The sequence below is a fragment of the Linepithema humile genome, chromosome 3 (assembly GCF_040581485.1).
Source record: "Linepithema humile isolate Giens D197 chromosome 3, Lhum_UNIL_v1.0, whole genome shotgun sequence".
Taxonomy (NCBI): Eukaryota; Metazoa; Arthropoda; class Insecta; order Hymenoptera; family Formicidae; genus Linepithema; species Linepithema humile.
The window spans coordinates 12,306,020-12,333,979 of record NC_090130.1 but is presented as its reverse complement, the minus strand read 5'-3'; the positions used below and the strand labels follow the sequence as shown (position 1 = coordinate 12,333,979).

General features: G+C 33.0%; 3 protein-coding genes and 1 long non-coding RNA gene across 4 annotated transcripts; 2 read left to right on the top strand and 2 right to left on the bottom strand.

Moving 5' to 3' along the window:
* Nucleotides 1-4,442: 4,442 nt before the first annotated feature.
* On the top strand, nt 4,443-6,215 carry LOC136998942 (uncharacterized). Its single transcript, XM_067352329.1, has 2 exons — nt 4,443-4,780; nt 4,898-6,215. The coding sequence occupies exons 1-2, from the start codon at nt 4,443-4,445 to the stop codon at nt 6,213-6,215; spliced, it is 1,656 nt and encodes a 551-aa protein (XP_067208430.1).
* Nucleotides 6,216-11,169: 4,954 nt separating this feature from the next.
* LOC136998941 (putative nuclease HARBI1) lies at nt 11,170-12,747 on the bottom strand. Its single transcript, XM_067352328.1, has 4 exons — nt 12,459-12,747; nt 11,986-12,350; nt 11,412-11,694; nt 11,170-11,294 (listed from the first exon to the last, which is right to left on the bottom strand). Exons 1-4 carry the CDS (start codon nt 12,745-12,747, stop codon nt 11,170-11,172), a joined length of 1,062 nt encoding a protein of 353 aa, XP_067208429.1.
* A 1,883-nt stretch (nt 12,748-14,630) lies between these two features.
* Nucleotides 14,631-15,544, top strand: LOC136998598 (uncharacterized). The gene is made up of 3 exons (XR_010889186.1): nt 14,631-14,886; nt 15,011-15,213; nt 15,289-15,544. It is a non-coding gene; the product is annotated as an uncharacterized lncRNA (long non-coding RNA).
* Nucleotides 15,545-16,743: 1,199 nt separating this feature from the next.
* LOC136998940 (prothymosin alpha-like) lies at nt 16,744-19,226 on the bottom strand. Its single transcript, XM_067352327.1, has 4 exons — nt 19,219-19,226; nt 18,915-18,964; nt 18,202-18,434; nt 16,744-16,827 (listed from the first exon to the last, which is right to left on the bottom strand). Exons 1-4 carry the CDS (start codon nt 19,224-19,226, stop codon nt 16,744-16,746), a joined length of 375 nt encoding a protein of 124 aa, XP_067208428.1.
* Between the last annotated feature and the right edge of the window lie 8,734 nt (nt 19,227-27,960).

Sequence of the window (27,960 nt, the reverse complement as noted above, 5' to 3'; positions counted from 1 at the left end):
GACAAAAATAATTTGCTGTGGCTATGCTGGTTATTATAAAATTGAATTGTAAAATTTTTAGATTCTTATTTACCGAATGGTCCAAACAAACAATCGTAATTGTATTCTTTCCAATCTGATTTATATGGTATTTGTTTTTTTATCCACATTGTGAGTATTGAATTTTTTTCAGTAGGCCAATGGATAATTTTTTTTTCTTTATCCACCCAATTTTCTGGGATGGTTTGAAACCAATTTTCAACATGAACAACATAAAACATCTGCAATCATTTGTTAATTTTAATATACCATTCTTATACTTGCATATTGACAGAATAAATATATATAAATAATATACAGAATAATATAAAAAAAATTTCAGATTTTTTATATAATAGTTAATTACTAATTACTTTATTACTATGGTACTAGAAAAGATATAAATATTTCTTATATTTAATTTAATCTTATTGTAGTATTAAAAAGAGATTATATATAAGGAAATATAAGAAATTTTAATTGTTACCTTCAAGTAACGATAACAAATTGCTTTTTAAACAAAAGAACGGTAACAGTAGCACATTATTTTTATAGAATAACCTTTCCTTAACTCTGATTATTGTATATGTGTATTATGTATATGTAAATGTACAATATCACATGTGTAATTAATGAATTTTCAACTCTTTTATCTCTTTCATCAACATCTCACTATAGATTCATATTTTTTTTCTTCTCATAATATAAGAACATATTGTGTAAAATAAGAGATACATATCTATGTATAGGAGACAAATATACATATTTTTCAATATAAGAAGAGCAAATGATAAAAAATAATATAGTGATAAATAATATAGTATATATACGTTTAAAGATTTTTTTATCCAGAATATTATATAATGTTTGTCCATTTAAGAAATCAAAGTGAACAGGAATGTATAAGTGGTAATACAAAAACAGAATTTTCTAACATTATTCTTATACCTTTCCCTTTAATATTGTCAACTGTAAATCTTTGTAATATTATATCTTCATTTTTAATTAAATATACACCAAATTTGTTTGATTCTATTGGATAAAAGGTTACATCAGAAACTGTCAATTTATATCCTATACAGAAGATTTCCGAATTTAATGTGTGCGTTACGATATATTTTATAATATATATACTGTTGTCTTTTAAATAGCATATATTGTTTGGCGTTGTTGTACGTAAAGTAAACTTTTCGAAAACTAATTCTTCGTAAGAACAATTATAATGGAACGGAATGGTCAATTTAACCTTATTTTTTTTTATTAATAATGGATATGTTTTCTTTTCAAAATTCTTGATATTTGAAAGTGCAGTTTCCTCCGATATTCTTTTGAATATTTGTGCTAATGGTTTATCGTGTTTGCGTAGGTACCTCTTTATTTTTTTCATTTTGTTTTCAAATGGTAAACAACTAAAATCATCCAATGGCATTCCAAATGTACCTACGTCATCAGCAAGATGTATCAAATTATGTATGCTATATACAACATTTTTAGTACCATACAAGCGTTTAAAATTCTGCACAAACCATAATAATAATTTTTCTGCATAGTTTTTGTTCTGTATACAATTTAAGGGATCGCATAAAATTCTGATAGAACAATGAAGAGCAGAGAAATGTTGAATATAATTATCCGGTAAAACATTATACAAAATGAAAGGAGCCAAATATAAAAGAAAAAAACGAAATTCCGTGGCTTTCCATCTGTTACATTCATTTAAATTTGATCTCGGTTTCCTTGATATTTCAAAAGGTACATTTTGATTTAAACATAATCGCTCGTTCAATACTTTATAATTATGGCTGTTAATGCGACATTCTTTGATACCTTTTCCTTGTCCACAATAATAATAATCTTTTCATTACACCAAGCAAGACTAAGTGCATATAATCGAGTGGAAAAGCACTAACCATTCCGATTCCAAGTCTTTCTACTGGAGAAATTTTAGTATGATGATAAGGATCAAGTTTATTCTGAAAACTATCGTCAGATCTTCGTTCACAGTTATAATCTAAAAATACTAGTTTATCGTCATATTCCCCTCTTATTGTACAACGTTCACATCCATTATAACCAGTAGAATATTTAATGCATTTAAGAAATGAACGAGCTGGAGCGTCACAGATTACAGCTCTAAGTCGAAGAAAATAATGTTTATCATTCCAATGGAAACCTTTGTCTCGTAAAATACAGTATTCATTAATAAATTCATTTAAAAATTCGTCAACAGAGGAAGGTTTTGACATGCCATGGTAAATTCCAATAATAAAAGGTTCGTCTGTATTGATGAATTTGCCTTGAATTGGCCATAATTGCCTACTTGTACTTTTAGAAATTGGTAGTCCATCAATGTTTATGTCTATCGTTATAAAATTATTGATAAAATCAGTCATTTTTCGTTTAAAATGTTCGAATATAGCTTTTTGAAGACCATAATAAAGAAATTCTCCAACACCACATGTTTTAGTGACACATTCTCTCGGTGTATTTAGAAATACCCGGGCATCACTTGGAATATTTTTATTAGGATGATATTTTTTATATAATTTTAATAATCTTACCGTAAATTCTTCTTACTTCTAATATGGGACCCGGTAATCAAGCTCTATGGAAAGCGTTTGGAATTACAGCTGGTAGATATAACAGAATTGTAAATTATATCAAACATCCATGTGATCCTAATTGTAATTTGTATGTTATCGCTGATATACCTCACTTATTGAAAAATATAAAAATGTGCATTTTAAATAATAAGTTTCTCCTGCTACCTGAAAATATTGTACGCAAATATAATTTGTCAACAAATATGATACGAGCAAAACACTTTGAGGAATTAATTTTAGCGCAAAAAGAATTTCAATTTTTATTAACATTAAAAATAAGTATAAGCGATGTTGATACAAATAACAATTTTGAAAAAATGCGTGTTAATAAAGCAAAAAATTTATTGAGTCATGAAGTAAGCACTGCTTTAGAATTTTTAGCCGATAAAAATTCAAAACCAGAATACAATACTACAGCATTTTTTGTAAAAATAATAGTCAAATGGTATACAGTTATGACTTCAAGACATTGCAGCATTTCTCTGAGTATGAAAGAAATGACAAAATATAAAGATACTGTTTCTTTTTTGAATGAATTTATGGAGATACTTTGTCATCTTTATATTGGTAATAAAGGGGATTTTAAACCTGTTCAGAAGGGAGTAATTATATCAATTAAATCTATTTTAGACCTAGCAGATTATCTTTTTCGTGAAAGGAAGTTTCAATTTTTACTGACAAGTAGACTTACGCAAGAAAATGTGTAGAAAATCTTTTTTCTGTTCTTCGAAGCAAAAATGTAATACTAAATGCTCTACAACTTAAAAATAATCTTAAATTAATTACCACTTCTTTATATATGCGTCCAGTTTCTCGAGGTAATTACGAAAAAGATAATGCGGAATATGTAACAGATTTTTTAGATATAATTACCAAAAACAAATCCGAATTTTGTTGTGAGTTAAATGCTAATTTGCCATGCGAGCTTGTAACTGAGGAAGCAAATGAATTAAATTCTACAGAAAGTAACATTTTATATATAGTATCGCTGGATATATTATAACAAGCATTAAAAAAAATACAAAAATTTGTGAGCATTGTATTCAAAATTTAGGTTCCACACATCAAAATTTTTCACAATATGCAAGATTAATACGACTGCAAAGTTATAAAAACAATACCTTGTTTTATGTAAACAGTGAAACATTTGAATTATTTAAAAAAATGGAGCATATATTTAGACAGCATCAAAAATCTACGTGCAATAACAATCCCGCTTATAAAAAGCTTTTAGTTAATAAGTTTTTGAATATTTTAAGTAATAGTCATATTTTATCATGTCATAATTTACATATAAAAATAGCAAATAGATATGCCGTTTATAGAATGAAAATAGCGAATGCAAAAAAAACTGTTAAACGTAAGAATTATGACAGTAAGTCAATGGCGATGCACAGTATAACAAAATAAAACAAATTGTTAAATTTTATTTACTTAATTTTCTCCTTCATCATCGAATGGTTAAATTTTTACTTTGCATTTGTCTTTCGTTACTCATTTACATGTTATACATCGTACACATTACACATTAAAAAATAATTTTATTAATAAAAATATAAAAATGCAGTTAAAAATGAAATTTGCACGATTAATATTCAAATATTATTCAAATCGATGTTTCATCCGTGTTTCTGAGGTTAGTGATGTCTCGATTTTCGTGATCATACGCTTACGCTGAAGTTATCCCCACTTAGATTAGAGAAAAAAATGGCGGACCAATCAAAACCATATTTCTGATGGCCAGACTCTTATTAAAGTGTCTCTAACACGGACTAAGGAATAGAGGGACCGAGTCTAAAGTCCTAGTTTAGGCGAGAGGGGATGGTAATTCAAGCGTGCGGGGGGGAGTGGGTGGGAAGAGGCTGCCCACAGGGCGGAGTACTTTCCCCACTTTTATGGTGCCTGGTAGCAGACGGTTTATTAAGGGCACTGGACGATAGAGGCTTCACTGCACAAGGCTACGCGGATGACGTGGCAATACTTGTGCGAGGCCCGTTCCTAGAGACGCTTCTAGAGCTCATGCAGGGGGCACTGGAAGTTGTAGAAGAGTGGTGTCAGAGGACAGGGTTAGCGGTGAATCCACTGAAAACCGGTCTTACTGTCTTCACTCGCAAATACAAGGTGGGCATCATTGTGGGACCCACTCTTGGAGGAGTAAGGTTAGTTCCGACCGAATCGGTGAAATATTTGGGAGTTATCCTGGATAAGAAACTGCTTTGGGAGGAGCACCTTCGTAATCGGTGCAAAAGCTTGTGCTAGTATTTTTGGACGTGTAGAAGGACCTTTGGCCAGACTTGGGGCTTGAAACCGAGCATGATACACTGGATCTACACAGCCATACTTCGCCCCAGACTCACATACGCAGCCGTAGTATGGTGGACTAGGGTGCAAAAGAAAACAGCCATAGTTGCGCTGGAACATGTCAGGGCTCTGATTTTGAGAGGGGCCCTGGGTGCTATGGTTACGACACCAGTGGCGGCGATGGGCGTAATGTTCGGCATCAAACCATTTCATCAGGTGGTGGTGGCTGCTGCAGCAACGGCGGCATACCGTCTGAGATGCAAACTAAAATGGAAGAAGGGAGCCCGGCATACAAGGCTGCCGGAAGACGTTCTGCTGGATCCGATATTCGAGATGCGACAGGACAGAATACCTACTATTCGGGCTTCTGATAGGCGCTTCAAAGTGCATATACCGAGGCCGGAGGAGTGGGAAAAGGAAAATGGAAACTTAGGGGCTCGAGTGCGTGGAGGAAATGTCTGGTATACGGACGGCTCCAAGACGGACACGGGCTCCGGGGCCGGCTTCTTTGGCAGTCGAAAGGGATGGAAGGAGAGCATCTCTCTCGACAGTTATGCCACGGTATTCCAAGCGGAGATTGTGGCTATCCTAAGCTGTGCTCAGACCGTACGGAGTAGGGTAGAAGCGGGAGAGCACATCAGAATTTGTACGGACAGCCAGGCAGCCATCAAGGCGCTGGGGGCTCCGACAATAACGTCGCGGTTGGTTCGGGAGTGCAGGTGCGTTCTGAACGAACTGGCGAGAGAGAGAGAAGTTACCGTTACCTGGGTGCCGGGTCACTCGGGAATCCAGGGTAATGAATGTGCGGACCAGCTGGCAAAGGCGGGTTCAGAATTAACGATGGTAGGATCGGGGCCGGCCCTGGGAATCCCCTTTTGTTTAGGAAAGGGGAGGATCAAAGAATGGCTCCGCAGAGAACATCTAAAACACTGGAGAGTGGAATCTGAGTCCAAATGCAGACAGGCTAGAGCTCTGATGGGAGATACTCCTAATAGAGAACTGACTTGGAGCATAAGGGTTCTGAGTAGGAAAGATGCCAGGACAGCGGTACACATACTGACGGGTCATGGCACCTTAAACTACCACATGTACAAGCTTGGGCGCAGCGATATATCCAAGTGCAGGGCATGTGGAGACGACGAGGAAACAAGCCTACATGTGCTCAGCGACTGTCCTGCACAGGCAGGGTTGAGACACAAGATGCTGGGCTCAGCACTACTTGGGCCCGAGCAGATCAGGAAACTGCCGGTGAGGGATCTGATTCTCTTTTGGAGAAAAACAGGTCTCTCATAAGTAAGTTTATGAGGGGAGGCACAATGGACAATGTCTGGGTGCCGCGGGCGGTGCCTCGAAAGAGGAACGCCCCCCCGTTACAATAATAATAATAATAATTAACTTTTATTACTCTGAGGCTCTGCATACAGTAGACAAAATATTAGAAATAGCAATAAACATTTAATATTAAAAAGAGAAATTATTTTACATCTAACAAGAGAATAAAATATATTAATTAGTTCCAATTCTTATTTCTTAATTCATGCATTAATTTTTCCTATTCTTTTTATTTTTAAAATAAATAATTCCAATTTCTTATTTCTAATATTTAATAATTATTCCTATTTCTATTTCCTATTTTGTTTATTGTGCGCAGGATCTGACTTTCATTTCTCACACATACGCAAATAGTGAGTTCTATGTGTGGTGATTACTAAACGAATATGGCGCCCCCCCCCCCCCGCCGCAAACGTGCTCCCCGGTACAGTTTGTGCTCCATCCCTCTATTCCTTAGTCCATGGTCTCTAATCACAGCCCCACGAAAAGCCGATACCTCGCAAGATCTATAGAGAGAAGGTTACCTCACGCGCAAAGAGGGACGCGCGGCAAGAGGGGCACATGCTGAGCGGGGTGAGCGGCAAGAGGGGCAATAATGATCTCATCGGCTAACAGTAGCTGTCTCTCTCGCACGCTTTAGTGTTTTCTCTCTCGCTCCTTTAATATAGAAATGCTTTGAGTTTTTATCGAAAAAATACTTTTATTTTGTAAAATATTGATAGCACTGGAAATTGCGTAATAAAAATTGAAAAGTAAATTAGAAAGGCGCTATAAATTACATATATTGCAAATTATAGCGCTAGATATTTAACGTTTATAATGTTAAATATCGCTGCAACAGATGCATTTGTAATACAAATTGCTTTGTACTCGTATTTAAGTAAGAAATTTATTTGCGTTAAATTAATTAATAAATTTTTTATATTAACAGATTAATACAACATATATATATATGTATTTTTATTATTATAGATACTTATAAAAATTTTATTATTATACTTATATACTTATTATATTTATTATACTTAATTTTTATTATAGATACTTATAAAATTTTATAATCACAATGTTGTCGCATATTTAATGATCCCTAATATATACCCCATCATATTTGTTTTAAAGAATTATTTTAAGATTTCAACAGAAACATTTCAATAATATTTTATTAGCAAATATTTGAAAATTGTTAACACTTTGTAAATTTTATCATATAAATATATTCACATTTGCAATATTGAAACATATATTACAATTTCATTATTTAAGTTTGTATCATAATAAATTTGTGTATGATGCTTTTTATATTATCCTAGAATTGTACTTACATTTATGAATTTCAGTTACAATTTCTTGACAATTTTTGAGGTTTTCACAATTAAATATAAAAAATAAATTTCTTTATAGTATTTCTTTTGTAAATAATGCATATAAACAGTAAATATTATTTTAAAAATAATTTTTAAATATGTACTATTTTTTCTTTTATTTTACTACTTTACAAATGATGTTTTTTGTGTATATCCCCAAATTATATTTTATTTTCATTGATATTACAGTCTAAATACGAGTACAAAGCAATTTGTATCATAAATGCATCTGTTGCAGCGATATTTAACATTATAAACGTTAAATATCTAGCGCTATAATTTGCAATATATGTAATTTATAGCGCCTTTCTAATTTACTTTTCAATTTTTATTACGCAATTTCCAGTGCTATCAATATTTTACAAAATAAAAGTATTTTTTCGATAAAAACTCAAAGGCCCGTATTCTGAGCTCACATTTATGAATACATTTATCCGACCAACTTTAAAGACGCGAACCAACTTTAGAGAAATGCCTCTAAAGTTAGCGTATTCTCACCGCACATTTAGAGCGCCTCTAACTTAGAGGCGCATTTACGAACATCGCGTGTTACTAGACGCTCGTGGCACTAGCGCGCTTGCGCGTAAGTGATGGTCACGCGGCCGAGTACAAACTTCGCGTTGTAAGTGAAATGTGCAATCTTCAGTTTGATTTATCTTTTGACGCTGTCAGATTGAAAGATAAAAGTAAGTATGCAAAATTATAATATTTGCATTAAAAACTGCAATATAAGAATAAAGGTTAATTATGACTTGTTATACTTTGTATTAGATGGCTGATAAACTGAAAAGGAGAGAAAACTTTTCGCAGGAAGAAAAGGATACTATTGTAGAATTTATAAGGCATAATTCTGCAATAATGGAAGACAAGAGTGCAAGCGCAAAACTGCAAGTATTCAAGAAATAGAAATGGAAGGAATTAGCGGAACAGATGAAAGCTACGGGATCTCAAAGAAAGTGGGAAGAATTGCGGGCAGCTTATCAACGCTGGAAGGTGACAGCGAAGAAAAACATAACAGCATATAAAAAACATTTGAAGAGCACTGGTGGTGGACCGTCTACTTCTATGCCCTCGGAGACAGATTTCAATATTGTTAAAATCTGTCCCGAGGATTTTGAAATAGACGAAAACATCCACGACAGTGATGGTCAAGTAAGTTTTGTAATATTAGTAATTTGTAATATTAATATAATATTTGCAATATTTTGTAATATTAATGAAATATCTAGATTTAGATACATTTTACTTTAAAATAATTTTTATAGCATACTCTGAAAATTTTGACAAATCAAATTTCTAATAAATGTATATTTATTTATTTATTTGTTACAGAGACGTAGGGTTCAAGAAGAAAGCATCTATTTAGAATGCGAAGACGATGAATTATTGTTGGATCCTACCACTGAGTAAGATTTATTTAAAATATATTTTTTTTAATCAATATAATCAATAATTATCAATATTAGTGTTAATTATTAAGAAAATAAATCTTATTTGTTTTAGAATGTTCATGCTTCTGGAGAAAGAAGACCTCAGCAAAGAGCAAGACAAATATAACACTAGCACAACAGCACAACCAAGTTCCTCTTCTTTGGTCAGGTTACATAGTGATTCAAAAAAATTAAATGAGCCTGCACCAAAGAGGAGGAAGAAAGAAATGAGTGCTTATGAAGAGGCTTTGCTCGAACTCCAGAAGGAAAAACACCAGAAGACCATGGAGTTAATGCAAATTGAACATGAAGCAAAGATAAAAGCAATTTTGGCAGAACAAAAACAGAAACAAGAATTGCATGAATTACAAATGAAGGAATTAGCATTACGTATCAGAAAATATGAGTAGTATGATCTGATGAGTAATTTTAATTTTTCCATTTGTAATTTATGCAATTAAAATAAAAATAATAGAATAATTATTTTAGAACCTCAAAATTTATTATATGTAAATATTCTAAATCTAATGCTTCATGATCAATTTGTTAATTCCCTCTTCAAAGATATTTTTCGTTGTCACTTTCTTCCCGGAAACTTTCATTTGTTTCGTTAATTTTCTATTTCTGTTTCTAATTGTCTTTCATTATTGTATAACTGATTTGTATTATGTATCCTTTTGTTCCTGCGATAAGTTAAATATTTATTATGTTAGTATTTTTTTAAATTATAATTAAAGTTTTATTATAAATATTTTACAAATAATAATTTAAAAATTTATATGTGTATAAAAATTGTTTATATATTAAAAAATAATTTATTAAATATTATTTTATTATAAAAATTTGTGTTTAAAAAATTATTTATATATTTTAACATCCTTAATTATTTATATGTATTATATATATATATATATATATATATATATATATATATGTAAGTATAACATTACATATATTTTGATAAATATATAGTATGTATTTAAGAGGATGCTGGAGTTCTGTTTTACCACATGAATGCTGTATTTTTCCTGACTTTTTTCTAACAAATACAGCTTTTTTCTGCCTGCATAGAATTAAAAATCCTTTTGCAGGATTAAAGAGCACACAAAAAGGGAATTCGCGTTGGTCGAAAAAAGTCGGAAAAATAAAGTTATTTATAACATTAATTTTTATTGACATACTCTTAGGATAACATGTCTTTTAGAGCTATCAATTTTAGCTTTTTATAAAAGTTTAACGATTTTAATACACCGAATAAGAGCAGCGCGAATTGCGGACTGCAGAATAGAATGTTATGGAACCATTAAAATTGGGCTGAAAAGTCTAATGTAAAAAATATTTTTGTCCGACTATTTTTACATACGTGTGCGTCCAATATCGGTATAACAGATGAAAAAATAACAAAAGATTAGTTCCAGGATAATATCAGAGAGGCGCTATACAATAATATGCGAATATATACACGCACCACACATACGCATACACAATACATTCATACTTAGATTATGACTTATGCCGATAATATCACTCTCATTTTTAGTTCCATCGAAATGATGGCGCTTTCGCGTCGGAGTTCGTCAGGCACTCCAGCATCCTCTTAAAAACTATTACATTTTTAATAAATTAAAAAAAAAATAATATTTTACCGTTTTAGTAATTTATTAATTATTTTGTATAAAACTTAATAAATTTTGTATAAAACTTAATAAATTAATAAAATTAAATATATAATATTAAAAATAAAAAATAAATACAGGATAGGAAATTAAATTAAAACATGTATAAACATATATCATCATGGATATGTTATATTTGAAGTAAATGCGATACATATCGTGATCAGCAAATGTTTAGATATAAAATAGGCTTTTAAAATTTACAATTCGGAGTTTCAACAACGATATAATTTGCGAAAAAATATAATTAGAAACTATAAACTATAAACAGCTAACTATAAACTATATGAAAACTATAACATTATTATAATTAACACTATATAAACTATATAACTATATAAACTATAATTAACACTAATAAACATTAAACATTTCGCAAGAGCACAAATATACAAAATTCTAATAGAATGCTTTCCTTAATAGAAGAAAAGCTCTTTTCCAATTAGGAGAAATATTGTTGCACGAACTCTTGGCGAAAAAGATTGTGACCAGATTGTACTGATTCTTTGGAATTCAGTACAACAGGATCATCTTTTTCATCTTCCATATCCTCATCTGACTCCGCGTCTAAAAAATAAAATAATTCATATATTTTAATATCATCATTCTTATCACATAATTATTACTAAAGCATATATATATATATATATATATATATATATATATATATAACATATAACATACCATACGGATTGTTATCATGAAAATTTTTCCTGATGTTATGTAAGACAGCCATCGCTATGATGGCTGTCTTTGCTGTACGAAGGGAGATCTGCATTCCATTTCGCAAGGCGCGAAACATGCCCTTCCATTCACCAAAGCAGCGCTCCACGATGGTCCGGGTCCGTATATGAGATGCGTTGTAACGTTCTTCACAAGGATTACGAGGATTTAAAATTGGTGTTAAGAGGTATGGCTTACAAGGGTACCCGGAATCCCCAAGCAAAATACCTCGTATTCTACCTGCCTGTAAATTTATCAGCATATATTATATTATATATAAATGTATATGTAAATATAATAATTATATTAATTACTTATAAATGAAAAAAGTGGTTTTAATGTGAAATACATTTATCACTTTTTAATATTAATGCTATAATTGAAATCACAGAATAAATAATTTTGGACAACTTAAAATAATTATCATAGCTTTATATAATCAATCACAGCATAAATATTAAAATGTATTTTATGGATGAAACAATCTCCTTCTCTATATCTAAATATATATAATTATACTTAACAAAATTATTACCTCGAATTCGTCCTTGAGAGAACATGAATCCCCTATACGCGCATCATGGGCACTGCCTCTCCATCGAGCAACAATGTCCAGTATACGTCGTTCAGCATCACAAACCACCTGGATGTTTAACGAATAGAAACCCTTCCGGTTTATATATAACGCAGCTTGTTCCTGGTTGGGGCATTTTATTGGTACATGAGTACAATCAATACAACCCACAACCATAGAAAAACAAGCTACGTTATAAAATTCCTGCTGAAGTGTTTCTATTCGCGGTGGAAATTTTATAAATTGTGGCAGTAAATTTGCCAAAACTCGCGATACTGAAGCGACGATCTTAGACACTGTTGGCTGCGATACACCATGCAAATCTCCTGTAATAAGAAATTTTTAGTTTTATAACAGTTTTTTTTCACTAACATAATACAATAAATAATTTATAATAATTATTAAAGATTAAAACTTAAAAAAATTTAACTTACCCAATTCAATTTGATAACAACCCTTAGCGTAATATCGCAGAGCGATGAGAATTTGGAGAGTTGGTGTAACAACATTTCTCCTACCAGAAAGGGGTGATAACCTTTCTTCTACCAAGGAAATCACGTAACGCGCACATTCTTTCGTTAATCTATATCGTTGTCGAAACTCGCGATCATTATAAATTTTAAAAGCGTCCATTTTATTTCGAAACACTCGCGGATCACGATTACGTATTGCATTTACTTCTCGAACGTCAGCCACATGTTCGATCTCGTCTAACACATCCATGATTAATAATAAAATTTAATAAAATGTCAAGAGACACGTTCGTATTCGTGCCAATTCACGCGCTACGTAAGACCGGCTCTATTAAACTTGTTGCACTTATTGCACTTTCAGTACCTTCCGCACTTTAAGATCGAAAAAATTTTTAAATAGGACACATATCATTATTATTGATATGTATTATCTCTATCAGTTATAGAAATGCGAAATATATTAATTTTATTCATAAAATCAATCGCATAATATCAATTGACATCATCAATAGTTGCGAAGCAGCCCGTGCCTGTCAAACGCTGGGCGCCGCCATTACGTGTAACAGTGCCGCTAAATGTGCCTAGGTGCACATTCAGCGGCACATTTATCGAATACGTATAAATGTGCGATAAATGTGGTTCAGAATAGAATTTTGACTTAAAAAGGCCTCTTTAAGACTGATCGTATCTAAAAATGGCTGACCGTCTCTAAAAGTGCCTCTAAATGTGCACTGAGAATACCGTCACATTTATCGCTTCATCTATGAAACATTTAGAGGTACATTTAGCGATAAATGTGAGCTCAGAATACGGGCCAAAACATTTCTATATTAAAGGAGCGAGAGAGAAAACACTAAAGCGTGCGAGAGAGACAGCTACTGTTAGCCGATGAGATCATCATGCTCTCCCCTTCCTTCGTCGCCCCTCGCCTACAAGCTGTTTCTAGCTCCCCCCTTACTTCATCGTCCCTCGCCCACAACCGGTTTGCCTGAGGTAACCTTCTCTCTATAGATCTTGGATACCTCGTCACACCACCAATAACACGAATTTCTAGTGTATCCACTATTCCGCGGCATAGAGATGTCCGAAATCTCTTTAAGCGCAGTATCCAGCCAATCCGCTGTCGAGTTCGCAGATATATCTTCCAAGTGATCCTCAGACCAGGCTTTACTAAAGCCTTGTGTCCACGATGCTAGAACTCGATCCGAGATCTCGGTCCGAGTCCTCGAACAATAATATTTATACTTGGCTGAATATAGTTAGCGTTGTAATCGAGTTGATTCTTTACGATGATTTTCTGATCTATGTTATAGAAAACTCATATCTTCAAACAACCACCAAGTTGGTTTATAGATATCATCAAGTGATGCACCGCTTGATTTCGAATGTTTTATTTTATTTAGATGGTCCAGATATTGTGATCTTAAATTATTAATTTTTTTTTTGCAATTTTAGTTGTTAGTGGTTGTCCTGTTAATTCTTTGTACTGATTACAGATTATCTGTAAAGCTTGATCTCGTTTTATACGATTATGATAATCAACACTTTTTGTAATATAAACAAGGATGTTGTTGATATAACATTAATAAAATTTTAACATTTTCCTTATTATCCATTTTTTATTATAAAAGAAGTTTTTACTGAAAATCAATTTTATATATTATTATACTTTTCTTGAAAAATAATATGTATGTATAGGTTATAATATATTTTTAATGTCTAATTTAATCTGTATTAAAACTAATAATAACTACTTATGTAAATCTTATTAATTATTAATCTTATTAATTTATTTTATTTAAGAATTATATTTCTTTTATTTTTTCAATTCTATAATTACTTACTAAAATATTATTTATATTGTTCACAGTATCTCGTATCGCTATAAGTATCTTATATTTTGTCTTGACAGATAGTAAAAGAAACTAGTAAAATCTAATAACTTGCAATAACTCGTACCGAAAAATGGGACGCAACGCATTTTTTCGTTTGAGCTTCTTATTCGAGTTTTGCATCCAAATTCAGTGTGTACATGATCCGAGTTCTAGTAACTTTCCCTCAGTCCGAGATCTCGGACCACAGACTTCTATATATTACTAGACTGCTAACTCCCCAAATTTCGCTTATGTGCTATGGCCCCAAAAAGCATGTGTTAAAGTGTCTCATTGTGCACATGCGCAGAAGCAAAAAGATATATATAGTCAATATATTCTCCATAATACGGTTCTTCTAACCTATAATTCTAATCTTTTTACATGAGAAAAGTGATCCGCGATACGTGATAAAAACGTCATAAAAAGAAGTCAACAATGCCATTTAAATGTGCTGTTTTAAATTGCAAAAGCACAGCAGCATACAGAAAGAAAAATGACAAAATCTCTTTCTTTAAGTAAGTATTATTTAATAAAAATATGTGGTAGAATTATATTGTCGTGACACTGCTGTTTTTTGATCATTAAAAGAAATTTTAAATATATTTAGTATCAATGTTAATAAATTGTTAAATAATTTAGATTTCCTATAAGTATAACTTATTTATTGGAACAATGGATAATAGCAATTAATAGAACAAATTGGATACCAACATCATCAAGCCGTATTTGCCAATTTCATTTTACTGATAGTGATTTTGCAAATACATCAAAAGTGAGAAGATTAAAAGCAGATATTATACCCACTCAAAATTTATATGATCAAAGTTCTGATAAAGATTCAAGTAAGTATATCAACAATTGCACATATAAAAATCAGAAAATTATTTAATATATGAATTTTATTTTGATTTATCTAGATTCAAATGAATGTAATAGCGAGAATTTGGATGTCCAAACTTTAAGTGAAACAGATATTACTGCACAATATGATACTGCTGATACAACATACAATACGATACAGCTAGGTACAAAAATAATAAATTATAATATATATTATATAAAAATCAGAAAATTATTTAATATATGAATTTTATTTTGATTTATTTTGTAATAATTTTATATTTTTATATGTAATTAATTAAAATAATATAAAAATAAAATATAAATGTAAAATGTGTGTATTTTTTATTTATCCTTAAAATATTTTATATACATATATCAATCATTTTATAATATCATTTAATAAAAATATTAAAAATAATATATTTTATATACAAAAACATTAAACATTAAAAATAATATTTCTTATATACAATTTTAGTGTTATACATTAGTATTTTTATATAAAATGTTTTGCATACTACACATTTTATAAAGCTTGATTCATTTAAATTAACTTAGCTTAATAATATTATTTAATAATATTATTATTTTTTTAATAGATTTCTGTTTTTTGGACGAGATATTAGTTAATTGTATTATGTATGTGTGTTTATATGTGAATGTGTAGCATGTAGGGACATACATCACAAAGCGCATGCGCAGAAAGGAATACTTTATGTATCGTTTCGTACATAAGAAATGAAGACGCCTTATACATAAGGAGTTAGCAGTCTAGTAATATATAGAAGTCTGTGTCTCGGACCGAGTTCTAGTATCGTGGACACAAGGCTTAATGGACGCGGCTAGCAACATATCAGTATCTAGTTTTTTAAAATTCCATCTAGGGAATTTGGAATTAATAAAGGAGAATCTTTCCCTGGCCCGTTCAGATCTGAGGATCACCCGAATCAACCTGTAGTCGGAGAGGATGATCGCTCTCTTATCTACTGTGCAACTCTTAACAAACTCTCTAGCGTTGGAATTACCTAGGGACAAATCGACCACCGACTCACCTTGCCATCTAACACATGTATTTATAAAATTGGTATTTAGCACATATAATTCTGACATTTCTAGCCAATCTTTAAGCAGAAGGCCGCGCCTATTGGTGCATCTCGGATCCCATTCTCTATGACGCGCGTTAAAGTCCCCAAAATGAGGATCGATCGATCTTTATATTTTATTAAAATCAAATGCAGATCATCTAAAAAGGCGTTAAATTCGCGATCCAAGGTGTTCCGCGAGGCATAACAACTAACAACTACGAAAGAGTTCCAGTCAACAGCGCAAATGCCTCTACTCCGTTCAAGAACTCGGAATGGAAGAAACGCTCCCTCAATTCTACGCCACCAGATGGCGGACAGTGGAGGATTATCGGTAGAGTGCACTCACCTGTTATCTTCAAGTATTCCAGGGTGAGGCTCCGCGATGACAGCCAATCCGGCCCGCTTCTCGTACATCAACTGCTGTGGCTGCGTTCCCATTTCGTCTCACTCAGTGCAGTATCCAGTGGCCGCCATTTTGCTGGATACTGCACTGGAGAAGCGTTCCCAAATTACTGGACTGGCTAGTGGCTAGTGACAGTTTCGCACACGTATTAGCTCATAACCTAAATAAAATTGTTAGTTAATATGTAAATAGTGTTGAAGCAATTATTGCCAGTAAAGATTATTATATTGATAAGTAAATATTTCAATTAGCAATGTATTAATAAGTGTTAGCGTTATTTTTAAATATTATAACGACGATTATACCGATTATTTGTTTGTATAACTTCACATTTAAAAACAATAAATTATTATATATAATGTTTATTGTATATAATTATTGTACATAATTTTATTTTTTCAGTACACATTGATTTTTTTTATTAACGTGTTGTGATTATTCTGAACGAGGTACGATTGTCACTAGCCAGTCCAGTAATTTGGGAACGCTTCTCCAGTGCAGTATCCAGTAAAATGGCGGCCACTGGATACTGCACTGAGTGAGACAAAATGGGAACGCAGCCTGTATGTTGTCTTGTGCCTGTTTTGAGTGATTGATATTACATTGCAGGATAGTAAACATTATAAATCTAGCTCAACATAATCCATTTTTTCAGCGGGCATCTCCGCTGAACTCTGAGGTCTCCGTACTTCAGGAATCTCAACATTAGGAGCACAAGAAGTACTCGCTAGTTCACTTTCTATATTATTGTTAAGGCTCCTGGGTAGTCACCGAAGCCATATTAGATTCGTGACGTCAAAAACGAGAAATGACACGCCGAGAATTCTTGCGTGCCATTTCTAAATAAAATGATAATTTAACAAAGTAACACTCTGGATCGCTTTAAGACACCTGTAAAATTGTCCGAAAACTATGCTTTTTCCTTGACAGGTTAAAACAATCGTTAAATCAACCGTGAAACGAAGCCTAATTATGCGAGGAAACACACGGTTGACAGCTGTCTGTATGAGTAGAAAATACTCCTTCTACGTTGGGCTTTCCCTGCTATCTTAGTTTTCGGACAATTTTACAGGTTTCATGAACACGTCACATATCACATCACTAACATTTAACGAATATTAACGAAATGGCACGCAAGAATAAATTGGGTAGTCAACATGTCATTTTTTCACGCCTAATAGTTCATCGATTCTCCACCTAAGACGCTGCATAAGAATTTCTGTCATATTGACATGTCGGTAACACGTCGGTAAAATGTCGGTAACGGTACAAAGCTATATATATATTCTGTCTTAATCGCGTTTATTGCACATATTAATTATTGCGCATAATAAATATACTATTAATATAGTAAAAGAAAATAAAATGTTACATAGATATATTTTTTAAATACATTTATTTTTTATTATTTTAACTTCTTTTATATATTATATTAAAAATTATATTATATTAAAAATTATATTATATTAAAAATTAATAATTAAAAATAAAAACAGAACCCGATCCGGGCCTAGTGCGCCCCATATCCCAGCCACGTCTCGATCTTCCTCTCCATCCTCCTCTCTATCTTCCTCTCCATCCTCCTCCTCTCCATCCTCCTCCTCTCCATCCTCCTCCTCTCCATCCTCCTCCTCTCCATCCTCCTCCTCTCCATCCTCCTCCTCTCCATTCTCCTCCTCTCCATTCTCCTCCTCGCCAATCTCTTTCTCTCCGCGCTCTTGATAAATAGTAACTACAAAAAACGTTAAAATGAAAGAAATTATTTAATAAAATACGAATTAATTTTATAATTGTACAAATGAAACAATACCTTTTATTTCTTGCTTTTAAGTTTTGTCCTCCTCTTTTTTTTCTTTCTTTTTCTTCCTCCTCGAACTCTTCCTCTTCAAAACTCATAACTTTTGTTTCTTCTTTTTTTTTCTCCTGCCGTTTTCGTTCTTCTCTCTCCAATCTTCTAAAATATATATTTTTATAATGAACCAATAACAAAAAATTACTTATATATATACATATATATGAATTATTGTTGTGCATATTTTTAGCAATTATTTATGCAATTTTATAAGAAATCTAAAAATAAAATAAAAATGTACTAACCTTTCTTTTTTTGCTTCTTTTTCCTTTTTTTCCTTCTTTCTTTCTCCTTTTCTCTCTTCCTCTTTCTTTCTTCCTTCCATTCTTTTCTCATCTTCCTCTTTTTTTTTGTCTCTACCTGTCATCCTCTGCTTTCTTTCTTTGCTTTGTTCTCTATCTTTGTTTGACCTATAACATAAGATAGATATTGTGTAATTAGATCGCACGTTATTATTTTTATTATTATTGTAAAAGAATTATAATTGAGGCTTTATGGAAAAAGGGCACATAAGCCTACATATATACATAGGCCTATGTGTCCTTTTTCCAAGGTGTCACTTATATCAGTAAACACTAAGTAATATCAGTTATTATCACTTGTACTGGAAATTTGATATAAAAGTAATGTGCAAACAGAATAATAATCTTAAAATTATACTCACATGTTCATTACGGCAGTGCAACATCGACTGGTTTCTTGTGCTACGCGTCAGTCGTCAAATGTTTTCAAAAGAGTAAACAGTACACACACACACACACACACACACGCACGCACGCACGCACGCACGCACGCACGCACGCACGCACGCACGCACGCACGCACGCACGCACGCACGCACGCACGCACGCACGCACGCACGCACGCACGCACGCACGCACGCACGCACGCACGCACGCACGCACGCACGCACGCACGCACGCACGCACGCACGCACGCACGCACGCACGCACGCACGCACGCACGCACGCACGCACGCACGCACGCACGCACGCACGCACGCACGCACGCACGCACGCACGCACGCACGCACGCACGCACGCACGCACGCACGCACGCACGCACGCACGCACGCACGCACGCACGCACGCACGCACGCACGCACGCACGCACACACACACACACACACACATAGTTTGTTTGTCACGCATCGCCTTTCCTTGCGCGGTTGTGTTTTATTATTACTACGCTGTATAGAAAAGCGATCAAGGAAATACAATTCACAGATCAGTATTATATACTTTTTGAGTGTTATATTCATAGTGTTATCTACTTTTTCTTGAATTTTAATTCTTGTGAAAATGGAGAAGTACGATGAATATGGAAGAATGTACGGAAGAAGTCGCAACATGAAAAAATATCAAACTTCGTGTAAACGACTAAGTAGGCGAAAATGGCGGATAAATCTGAGGTAACATCACATATTAAACTTTATAAAATTGCTATATCTACATATGAATCCTTTGCTCTTATAGGAAAAGATATCATTTATTGCCACTTATCGAATTTTCTTTCAATTCTCTTTATTTTTTCAAAAATTTTAACTCTGATCGAAAAGCGATCATAGCCCAAATAACAATTCTTACGCGCAAAGTTTGCGCGTCTTATGCAAATAATCTGTGTAGCAGTTTGCCTAAATTTTGCTCGTGGGATATGTTTAGTCGTGTATAAGTCGTGTATTGCCCGCAAAGTGCAAGCGTTTTGCAAGTGTGCTAGCATTTTGCTACCGCTATGACAACGCACTGGGATAAGGTTTCGTGTGCGCAGTATGAGCCATTTTTGTACGTGAGTTGCTAGATATTTATGGGCATAATGTTTTTTGGGAGAGAGCATGAAAAAGATAGCAATTTTACTAGTTATATTATTAAAGTGCACAAAGTTGTACAAATATTTATTGCAGATAGAAATCGATAAATTTTTTTCTTTTTATAATGTTTTTATATGTATTGAAAAATTTTCATTTATAAGTAAGAAGTGGAATTAAAACTTCATTACAATTTTTCGAAAAAAATTTTATAAATAAAATAATAGAAATATTACATTACAATGCAACTCATAAAGAATATCTCCATATTGGAAAAATGTTGTTTTGTAGTAAATAATTATTGAAAATATCTTAAACGCGTGGCTATCTATTTAGCACAGCGCTCGGAATTAGTTGCACATTTCGGGCCGATTCCCGAGACGACGCTTCCTATTCCCCCACTACCGCTCGGCCGCTGGCGGCCGATCCGCCGATAGCTCTGGCGCAGGAGCGTTTTATATAAGAAATAGGTTGGGTTGTTGAGGCACCTCTCAGAAAATAGTAATATTTTCTTTGCTACATAAATAATGTTTATTTTCATTAATAATTAAATATATATATATATATTATGTATTAATAAAAATAAACATTATTTATGTAGTGAAGAAAATGTTACGATTTCCCGAAAGATGCCTAAATAATCCAGTCTATTTCTAATATAAAACGCTCCTGAGCCAGAACTCGGCGGCTCGGCCGCCAGCGGCCGAGCGGTAGTGAGAGAACAGGAGGCGTTGTCTCGGAAATCGGCCCGAAATGTGCAACTAATTCCGAGCGCTAATTTAGCACACTACTTGGCCTCAATTTTGTTATTTATGTTCAAAATTTTTGTATGAAAAAATGATGCACGATCTCTGATTACTGTATATTTTTAAATGTAAAAGGTATATTTAAATTAGTATTCGTGAAACGTCACTTTTGCATACAAAAATTTGTAAAATAAATTCATACATCGAGGTTTTAATTGACTAGCGACAGCTTGTTCGCAATTTGTTATTATGCTCAAAGTTTATATATTTTTAAATTCAAGTACATAATCCATATGAATTATAATTTAAAATTAATTACTTGTGTTTAAAGAGATTATCTTTTATGTATTATATGAAAATTAATAATTTTTAATACTTTTTTTCAAAGTTGTACGTTTCAATTCTTCACTTTTAAATTATATATCTTCTGCTTTAATGAATTTATTTTCTTTTTTCTTATTCGTGGAAATATTTCTGAATTTATAGAATACATATTTGTTATTTTTTTTTTTTTTTTGGTCCAATACTTTTCCAAAACGGTATGTGATCTATTTTCAATATAATTTTCGCAGCTTTATATCTCTTTTCCATTTTTTGTTTGATATATTAGTATCCTTTTTTTGAATGTAAAACATCAACTGAAAAATCAATTTTAAACATTTTGTTAGACCTTATTGAAAAGTGTTCTTGTAATGTTACAAAGAATTGTCAGTAATTTATGATAATCTCGCTTGTCTAGTATGAAAAAAAAGTTGCGAAAACTGTTTCGGAAACACATACCATTCTGTAAAAGTATTAGAAAATTTTAAGAATGAAAACAAAATATTTGAAAATAAAAACATTTCATATATGTAGTGTATAATGTAATTTTTGAACTGTACTTATGTATGTAAATATGTTGTACGTATTAACATTTATTTATAGAAAACAGAAATTAAAAGAAATTAATATTTTAAATAATGAAACAATTAATAACAATGACACGAGAGAAAATATAAATGCAGATATACATAAAAGCACAATGCAGGTAGATAAAGATGGAGTTCTTCAGGATGTTGTGCATGACAAATTAGCTGCAATGGGTATTGAAACTAATAATTACGAGGAAAATGCAACATGCATTTCAAGTAATAAAGAATTAGAAGAAATATTAGAGGATGACATAGAAAATGAAGAAATGGACACTTTAGGAATAGATAGCAATATTGATGCATTTCGTGTTAATAGCGGCAGTATGCCAGGAAAATGTATCGTTGATTTTGTATTTCTTTTCCAACAACTGCACGAAAAATTTGACAATCATTCTCGCGGAATAGAATGTTTGTTTCGCGATTTAATATTTATTGGAGCTCGTGCATATGGATTGAAAAATAAATTATTTTTTAAATGCCGAATGTGCAATTTTGAAGAATTTGTTTGGAGTAAGCCTTCTTCTGAAGAAAATTTAGATGTAAATATAGGCGCAGTGACTGGCGCTTTATTAACTGGTGTAGGATTTACACAATTACAAGAAAGTTGCGCAGCTATGAATATTAAATGCATGGGAAGAAAAACGTATGAAAAAGCACACGAAACTGCTGCTGAGGCATTCGCAAAAGCTGCAGATGAAAGCATGAATGCTGCTGCGAATGAAGAACGTGAATTAGCATTACAACATAATGAAGTAATAAATGGAATACCGCATATATATAGCGGTAACAGGTGATGGAAGCTGGATGAAAAGATCATATAGAACAGGACGGTATGATTCCTTATCAGGTGTTGGCACAATATGTGGTGTACGAACAGGCAAAGTGCTGCACATGTCTGTAAGAAATAAATATTGTGCAGTTTGTGTAAAAGCAGAGAAACTTGAAAAAGAACCCACAAAACATAAATGTTATAAAAATTGGGGCAGAGATTGCAGTTCAACAAGCATGGAAGCAGATGCAATCGTGGAAGGATTTAAGACAAGCATAGAAAAACGCCAATTAATTTATTCTACATATATAGCAGCGTATATAAGAAAATTATACAGGCAAATCCATATCCCAATGTTTTTATAGAGAAAATAGAATGTCGGAATCATTTATTGCGCAATTTGGCGACAAAAATAAAAGAAATCGCAAAAACAAAAGGACGTTTTGGACAGTTAAGAAATGTTATTGGCAATCGTGTCCTTCGAATTAGAACAGCTGTGTCAAAAGCTGTGCAGCACCGTTTAGAAGAGCAAAGTACAATGGAGCAAAAGATTTTATCTCTAAAAATGGATTTCAATAATATTATAAGTCACGTTTTTGGCGAGCATAATGAATGCGCCAGAATTGGATATTTCTGCGATGGATCACAGAAAGAAAACGAAGAGAATTATATTCCACAATTAAAAAAATATGGATTGTATGAAAAACTGCAGAATGCAATGAAATATATTAGTTGGAATGCCAAAAGCTTATTGAAAGATAAAGACAGTAACAGAGTTGAAACTTTTAACTCTGTTATATCAAAATGTATTGGTGGAAAAAGAGTAAATTTTAGTCTAAGAGGATCATACGAAGCGCGTTGTAATGCTGCAGTAGTTTCATTTAATACTGGCAAGCCTATAAGTTATCTAAGCTATACTTTAGGAGCACAACCAGGGGAAGTAGCTGTAGAATTTGAAACTGGGAGAGAAATAAGTAAACCTTACACGAAAAAACAATCGACGAAACGAAATGTTAAACGTGCAGTGACAGACAGAGATTATGGTCCACAGGCTGATAAACCTGATGCTACATCAGATGAAATGAAATTAAGAAAAGTGCAACACATGAATATGCTGCAAAATTGGCAAATAGAGCGAATAGCAATAGAAAAAGAAACTAAGGAACAAGCAGCTAGCGGTATTTGGCGATATTATCGTACAAAAATAATCACCGCCTCTCATTTTGGTCACATATGTAAAATGAGAAAGAGTACTTCTTGTGCATCAAGAGTTACGTCAATAATATATCCATACGAATTAAATGTGGAATCAGTGCAATATGGAACAAAATGTGAGGATGTTGCACGCAAAAGCATTGAGAAGGCACTAAATATTAATATTAATTGTTGTGGATTATTTATAGATTCAGAAATACCATTTTTAGGCGCTTTGCCAGATGGATTAATAGGAGACGATGGAATAGTGGAGATTAAGTGTTCTTTCGCAGCACGATTATTAACACCAGAAGATGCAATTGCAGCAAATGTTTCAAATCTGCGATCATTATATAAGAATAAAAAAGATGAGGAAATGAAACGCAGTCACATATATTATTACCAAATACAAAGGCAATTACATATCACGCAAAGACAATACTGCATCTTCGCACTTTGGACACCATTAGGATTAAAAATAGAAAAGATTATACGTGTTGATACTTTCTAGAAAGAAAATATGCTTTCCAAATTGATTCAATTTTATGAAGATTGCGTACTACCGGAATTACTTGATCCCAGACGGGAGAGAAACATGCCAATTCGTGATCCTGAATATATCATTGAAGCAAAGAGACAAAAAGTTGCAGAAAAAGAAAAGACGGATAAATAAATGTAAATGAAAATAATAGAAGATAAGTATTGAAACACATTGAAGTAATGGAAAAACAAATTTGGATTAGAAAATGAAAAAATTTTGCGCTTTGCAAAATTAATAATGTTGAACAATGTAAAATGCATTCTGCGTTAGACGCAGTGATTATTGTCGAAATGCATTCTGCGCTAGACGCAGTGATTATTGTCGAAATGCATTCTGCGCTAAGCGCAGTTATTATTGTCGAAATGCATTCTGCGCTAAGCGCAGTTATTGTCGAAATGTATTCTGCGCTAAGCGCAGTTTATAACATACAAATAAAATATACGCTCCATTCTACCTGCATTCTGCGCTAGGCGCAGTAAATCATAACACAATGTAAAATATGCTGCTACTTGAATATATAAAATTTAATATTGTCTTGTACACTATAAAATCGGACAAATGAGATAGCGTATATGTGCACACGGATACATTCATATCTTACAGTTAGAGTTGAAATCAAGAGACACGGTAGTGTCTCGCGCCAAGTTCACGCGCAGCGCAAAACCGAATGTGTATCTTTACGCGAGCCCGAAGAGCCCAGAGAGCCGAGATTATCGGAACTCAATAATGCCTGGGCCGATCGAGTTGATAATGGTCTCAATCAATAGCGCACACCCAAAATATATAATAAAAGTAAGTAATGCTTGTTTTTGCTCTACGTGCTTTATAAATAAATATATAAAAGTCCAAAGTCGAAATGTCAAAAAAATTATCTCAATTTCTAGGATGTACAGTCAACATTTTTTACACTAGATGGCTATAGTGATGTTAGTAGTTGGGTTTGTGTTGGTGGCGCTATAGGAAATAGCCGCGCATACCAAATAATTACTTACAGAAGATGTGTCAAAAGAATAATATTGAATTCGGCCACTCGCACTACATTGCACTGTCAAGGCTGCTTAATGTTCACCAGTTTTTTATTCGTGTTCATCAGAGTAGTGTAGTGCAGTGTAGTGCGAGTGATCAAATTCAATATAAATGTATTAAGTAAAATAAGTGTATATGTATATAGGTTATAAGTATTGTGTTTTAATTTTACCATACATTCTGTCAAAAAGCTTTAGTGTATGATCTGTTTAAAATAAATAAAATTAAATATCTCAAAGTTTAATATTTTAATTCTACGTATCTTAAATTAGTTCCAACAATATTTATAATTTCTAGTCAATTTTATATATAAAAAAATATAGCATAAGTCACTTTTTGTGATTATCCTAAATTAGTTCCAATATTTATAATTTCCAGTCAATTTTATATCCATAGAAAATTGGAAACAAAAATTATAAACATAAACTCGACAAGAAATCTTGTAATTAAAATTAAAATTAAAATTGACCAGAAATTATAAATATTGTTGGAAATAATTTAGGATACATAGAACAGAAATATTAAGCTTTGATATTTAATTTTATTTATTTTAGACAAATCATACACTAAAGTTTCTAAACAATGGTCTTATAAAACATAGTGATAATTCGTATAATTGTATAAATTAATTTTACAATACATTCTGTCAAAAAAGCACATCATTCGAGACTTTAGTGTATGATTTGTCCAAAATAAATAAAATTAAATATCTCAAAGTTTAATATTTCTGTTCTATGTATTTTAAATTAGTTCCAACAATATTTATAATTTCCAGTCAATTTTATATTTTATATATAAAATTTATTTTATATATAAAAAAAATATAGCATAAGGTACTTTTTGTGTAGTTATCCTAAATTAGTTCTAATATTTATGATTTCCAGTCAATTTTATGTCCATAGAAAATAAAAAACAAAAATTATAAACAAACTCGATTATAAACAAATTCGACAAGAAATCTTGTAATACACAAAATAAAATTGACTGAAAATTATAAATATTGTTGGAACTAATTTAGGATACATAGAACAGAAATATTAAACTTTGACATTTAATTTTATTTATTTCAGATAAATCATACTAAAATCTTGAAACGTGTGCTTTCTTGACTGATTAAAATTGACTGGAAATTATAAATATTGTTGGAATTAATTTAGGATACATAGAACAGAAATATTAAACTTTGGTATTTAATTTTATTTATTTTAGACAAATCATACAAAATTTCTGAAACGTGTGCTTTTTTGACAGATCCTAAATTAGTTTCAACATTTATAATTTTCAGTCAATTTTATCAGAATCAAAACAAAACAGTATTGTTTTACCTTTCAAAAAATTGTCGTACCTATATATTAAATCAAAAAAAGCTGTCGTATATATATTACAAAAAAAGAAATAATATCTATAAAAAAATTACTTTTTTTAAAAAAAGGTAAAAAAAGGCACCAAGTACACGCTCTTGTCACAACTAAAACAAAACCATATTGTTTTATCTTTTAAAAAAATTGTCGTATATATTAAACCTTTCAAAAAAACCTGTCATAGATATTAAAACCTTTCAAAAAAAAGTTGTATATAGTAAAATTTTTAAAAAAGCTATTATATATACTTTCTACAAAAAAATATGATATCAGGAAATGGCACCAAGTGGGACTAAAGAACTTTGAAAAAAGTTGTACACTATTTCTATAAAACTCTTGTACACACACACATAAAGCTTTTTTTTTTTTTTTTTAACGCAGGGAAATCCATTACGGATACCCGCAGCCCTCAGGGGAGGAACTGCAGGTTATGTGGGACTCTCCCCGGCCAGCCGACCGGGGCCTACCCACTAAAACCCTGCGAGTGGCCTACACCGGCATGATGCAGGGACCCGGGGAACTGCCCGAGGGTATAACGTCCCGGGCCCCCGCTGCCTGACGCTCTATTAAGAGCATCGCTCCTCGTCCTAACCCTCCCAAGAGAGAGTTAGGACCTGCTGGGAGGACTACTACCCCCTCCCAGCACCATCTTGCGTAATGCGGGGGGTGGAGTCGGTGTTAGGGCCCCCGCGCCATACACCGGCCCCCCCGGACGCCCGGCCGGCGGGAAAAGCGGGAGGGATGATGTCCTCAGAAGAAGACCCCCATCCCCACTCGACCCCCGGCCGGAACCCGTTAGGGAGGGTGCGGAGGAAACCGCCCCCCCCGTAGATGCGCGGGTGGTCGCCGCCGACGGCCAACCAGCCGTCGACGACGGGGAGCACCCGCGCCGTCCGCGTGAGGATCATCCGGGGGGTGGGCTTCTCCCCGTCTGATCCTCTCGGCCTCCTCCTTCTGGGAGATAACATTCTCGCAGAAGGTGGAGACCGCCCTCCAGTTTTCCTCTCCCTCCAGCATTCTCTCAACGAGAGTGGGGAGGGAAAGGTCACAGCCC